At 43.4% G+C, this 5,051-nt stretch overlaps 1 protein-coding gene across 1 annotated transcript in view; it reads left to right on the top strand.

The window, feature by feature from the left end:
- Positions 1–6: 6 nt before the first annotated feature.
- Positions 7–5,051, top strand: part of STX6 (syntaxin 6) — a 16,870-nt gene continuing 11,825 nt past the window's right edge. Inside the window, exons 1-3 of the mRNA XM_019501774.1 lie at positions 7–41; positions 1,839–2,008; positions 2,954–3,048. Of these exons, the coding sequence (XP_019357319.1) occupies positions 7–41; positions 1,839–2,008; positions 2,954–3,048 (300 nt within the window). The remainder of the gene's footprint in view (positions 42–1,838; positions 2,009–2,953; positions 3,049–5,051) is intronic.

Below are 5,051 nucleotides of genomic sequence, written 5' to 3' on the forward strand. Positions count from 1 at the left end.
GCCGCCATGTCCATGGAGGACCCGTTCTTCGTGGTGAAGGGGTGAGTGCGGCCGGGGCTGGAGTCCCCTGCGGGGGCGGCGCAGGCGCTCCCGGCTCTGGGCTGCCTGTGCGGGGGCGGCGGGCGAGGTTCCAGCGCCCCGCGGGCTGTTGGGTGGGGGAGCCCGCAGGAGGGGCCGGGCGGCTGTGAACAGGTTGCCGGCTCTGGCGGCGGCTGGAGCAGCTCCCACCCGGCCGCGTTCCCCGAGCCGGGCTGCAGCCGCGTTCCCCGAGCCGGGCTGCAGCCGCCTCCATGGGTGTCCCTAAGGGGGCTGGAGGGACAGAGCGGGCCCAGGCAGCGAGTTCCTGTCCTCCAGTGCTGCCTGGAAAGGGCTGGCCAGGAGTCGGCCTGCCGTGAGCAGGGGCAGGGCTGGATAGCCTGGTGAGGTCCCTCCAGCTCTTAATTTCCTAGGATCCTAAGAACAACCTCGTTGTATTTTCTGCTTTCGTGTAGCGTGAGAAGCACCAACAAAGAGGAGGAAGGAAAAACAACGTAACAGAGGAAATGAGAGACCTGCCCTTGACAGAAAACTGAGGGCTGGGGTACCCCAAAGTGGGACACAGTCCTTCTAACTGGCCCACATTCATCCCCTTTGTGGCCACAAGCTGAGGACACAGCTGCTCAACTCTAAGCTTTTATTAGTGAAGTCCAACCACTACCTGTCAAAGAAGTCCCCACATCTTTAAACATATCTGCATGTTATGTGCAACCCTTAAACGTGGGGCAACCTTTTTACACCTGATCATAAGACCTGAAAAGCTTGCTAACATGCCTCTTGTGTATAAATGTCACATCCCAATTTTCCATTCATTTGAAAGAATATTCCCTGGGAATAAGACAGCAGTATTTACTTATGCAGCTAATCATATGTTTATGGGTAGATATTTGCTATTTGCACTCTAATCCCAGAGAATAACTGTAATGTTCAGTGCTTTCAGCAGCATGCATTCCCATGCTAACATTTGAAAGCACTTTTCTATGACACTTGGTGGAGCAGTAAAGCAGTTGAGTTTATTAAGCAAACGTAGCTAAATAAGTATTGTAAATTACAAAAAAAAAAAAAAGAACAATTAAATAAGCAGACCCAAACTGAACACAGTTGGTCCATGCAGAAATTCTGTAGGGGCAGTTCCTGCAATTCTTATGGTCCATGATCAGGAAGTAGCAAAACATCGTTGTAGTGGAGAACGTGCATAGGAAGTTACGGTATGAAACATGCCAATATTGCCCGAGTCCTTGTTGGTTCTGGAATGAAAGATGCTATAGAAATGCAAAATGTCTGTTTGTTATAGAGTAGTGTGGGTTCCTCCATCCACAGAAGAGTACTGAAAAAGCAATGCAACTGTCTGGGAAATGTTAAACTTCTCTTTTAATAGCAGCAGTAGGTGGAAGAGGTGGATCCTTTCCATAACTGTCACTGCCTTTCTGTTACAAAATTCTGTCACGCTTTCTATTGGGGTAGAAGACAAGACAAGATACTGATTATCTAGTAAGCAGTGTTTGGAGGGAATCCTGCCTTGAGCAAGGGGTTGAACTAGACCCTTGATGTCCCTTCCAACCCAACTTATCTCTGCTTATGTGATTAGTTTAAAGAGAAAATCAAGCAGGTTGAAAGGAAGATGCCATTAATACAAATAACTTTAAATCTAAAATGGTGAAAAACACTTGCTGCCTCATGGCTTGTCTACATGGAGAATCAGTCTGTTACAGCAGTAGTGGAATGATTCTGTTAGAGCTGTACTACAGTGTTTTTCTGTGTAGTCAAGTCATTAGTATTTTTGTTAATCATCTTGATTTCAGGGAGGTCCAAAAAGCAGTGAATACTGCTCAGGGGTTGTTCCAGAGATGGACGGAGCTCCTGCAAGACCCTTCTATAGCCACAAGAGAAGAAATTGACTGGACAACTAATGAGCTCAGGAACAACCTGCGGAGCATTGAATGGGACCTAGAAGACTTGGATGAAACTATTAATATCCTTTATATGGACCTGTTACAGTTTAGATGTGGCCTTGTGTCATTTCTACCTGAAGGATGAGGATGGCTTCTAAAGAGTAATTCCGTTTCTTGGAAAATATGCGTTGTATGCTATACAATTCTTTCAGAAGCTACTGTTTTCATAAGATATCATTGTATGGTTTAGACCAGAATTTCTCAATCCATGGATTGTGACCCAAAAGTGGGTTGCAAGAATATGAAAGGGTTTCAAACAAAAATGGATCAACAGACTTTAAAAATGGATTATCCTTTAAAGGAGAACAACTTGGAAAATGGCGGCTTTTCCCTTGCAAGCTGGCGGAGTTCCAGCCTGTGAGGGGCTGTGTGGGCCCTCCCCTGCCCCCACATGCTGGGGGCTGGGAAGACAGGACATTTGGTCAGGATTGAGGGGCACTGGGTTGGGACTGGCCATCAGTGTTTACAAACAGGTCCTAGTACAAAAAAGGTTAAGAACCACTGGTTTAGACAGTGGAGTCAGTGACATGCCAGCTTTTCCTTTAAGTAACTTTTTTTTACATCTCCTCTCTCCCTCTTTGTCAGTAACATATAGTTAAAAATGAGATGCCCTGTTCTGAAAGGCTCCTTCTGTGGGATGAATTTTAACTGGAGGCAGTCAGTCCTCTGTTACACTGAGCTCCAGAAAAGAGCTGAAAAAGGATTAAAATCAACAATTTCTTAAAGTGCTACGCTGTGCCAATTGGGCAAGCCAAAAAGTTCCAGTGGGCTCTTTATATTGGTACACAAATGGCAGGATGCAAGGACTGTTAGGAAAAGCATGCATCTGATTTGCTTAACTAACCAAATCTTGGTCCAGTTAACTTTGTTAATTATAGCACTTGGGTAGTACCTTTCAGGTGGCCAGGATATCTGCCTGATTGCTGACTACTGGTTCAGTAGTGTTTCCTTGACTTGTCATTAACGCATTGTTGAAGCAAATCCTCGGAAATTCAACCTTGATGCAACAGAGCTGGGTATAAGGAAAGCTTTCATCACAAGCACACGGCAGGTGGTCCGGGTAAGAGACTTGGGCTTACTATTTGGAAGGCAGCATCTACAGTAATGCAGTCTATAGCTTAGTCTAGTATCAGATAGTTACCTGACCATTCTCTGCCTCTTTTCACCATAATCCCTGTCATAGGGATTCCTTAACTGGTCCATGATGCACTTATTTGCAGCTTGCTAAGAGGCTGGTTGCATGTTATTGTTGGCTTTCTTCACTTCCAGGTGCTTCAAGGGTCTAAATCAGGGGTGGGCAAAATGCGGCCTGGGGGTTGGATGCGGCCTGCCAGGCCATTCTATCTGGCCCACTGGGCCACTAGAAAATTTAGAAAATTAATATTTATGTGGCCCTGGCTGCCTGTCATGCAGCCCTTGATGGCTTGCCAAAACTCAGTAAGTGGCCCTCCACCCAAAATAATTGCCTGCCCCTGGCTTAAACTTATAATGAAGTGACTGAGTACTGAAAGAAGTATAGATGAAGAACAAACGTAACTGCCTTTACTACCCTAAGGAGAGGAAACTAGATCTTGCTTTGAACATTAAGAGAAACATAACAATTGCATGGTGCATATTTGAATTGCAACCTTTTTCAGACTCAGAACCAGACTTTAAACTGTCCAAAGGCACTTCTTGCTTTTTACGTGACAGTATCAACTTCCTGCCCTCAGGTGTTCAATAAAGAAATCATTAGTTTTATTTTTAACCTGGTGAAGGTGAGAGAGAAAGGGTGGTAGGGGTGGGTTGGGTAGGAAGAGGGAGTGTTATTTAAGAGTCTGAACAAAAAATAAACTGTTTCTAAATATCACCTTTTGAGCACAGAGAACTTGGAAAATTTTGATCTACAAGGTGACAGTTTCAGAAAATTTTAAAGTGAAAGCAAGGTTGGAATAGAAATACTTTCAGTCCTAACTAGAGTGTAAGTACTGTAATTTTGAGGAAAAGTTCAGATACTTATGCCTAAATGGGTAAGAAGAATTAATGTGATGAAGGGAGATTTTAACAAGCTGAAGGTAATCAAAGTGAAGGAAACTGCTGTAGTGTTCACCAGCATGGTCACATCTTATAACTAAATGCCAAGTTACAAAATTGAACTTGATTTTTTTTTCCTCCTGGGTTCAGTATTTCAACTCAGTTTTTGCTTGTCTTGACATGATTCTTGGTTGATAGTCAAATACTACTTTGCTTTTCTTTCTAGTTGAGAGCAGAATTCTTTTCCTATTTGCAGTGTTCTGGCCTAGCTATAATCCTTAAGGTTAGCAGCCTGCTGTCTAGGGAACTAAGCCTGAAACTGTGCCAGCCAAGGTAACAGACACATGCTTATGTGGAATAGTCCTCTTACCTTATGAGAAGATCAGCATGCCTACAGTATGCTTCTCTTGTCCAGACTGCAATCTGTTGAACTAACATGAAAATAACCCAGCTCAAGGACATTTGTAAACATAAGTGGAATACATAACTTGAGCAATGTCTTATTTTTAATGCTAATTAAGCATTTTAATGTACACGGTTACTTATACAGCTCTAGTATTTCTAAGACTTACTGGAATTCTGGGGGTTTTTTTTTACTTCTGAAAGTAATTCTTTTGGGTGGTTCCAGTGCTTTTGAAGTAACTTTACTACCTGGCTCTGATAAGTCACGGTCTGAAACAAGAACACACCTAATTCTTCTGGTAACATCAGGTCTTTGTGCCAGTGTATAATTATATAATCTTATTTAAACCATTATATATGCATGGTAGAATTACTCTCTCAATGTTGACTGCTCTGAATATGTAACTTCCGCACTTGTTTATAATCTGATTTCATCTAAAGACCTTGGGGTGCTTTGTCAGCATTAGTTAAAGCCAGTACGCACTCCAACCCCACAGCATAGTAAATTTATTTATGCTCATTTTGTAGTAAAGAAAAAGGAACCAACGTTGGCTTGTCAGAGGCATAATAATTATAGGCAATTGGGACTAAATTGGAGTTCCAAAAGTCGAACCCTAATATCCTGATTTCCCCCCCCCCCCCCCCTTC

This window comes from Gavialis gangeticus, unplaced genomic scaffold, assembly GCF_001723915.1.
Source record: "Gavialis gangeticus isolate Ggan-Ray unplaced genomic scaffold, GavGan_comp1, whole genome shotgun sequence".
Classification (NCBI taxonomy): Eukaryota; Metazoa; Chordata; order Crocodylia; family Gavialidae; genus Gavialis; species Gavialis gangeticus.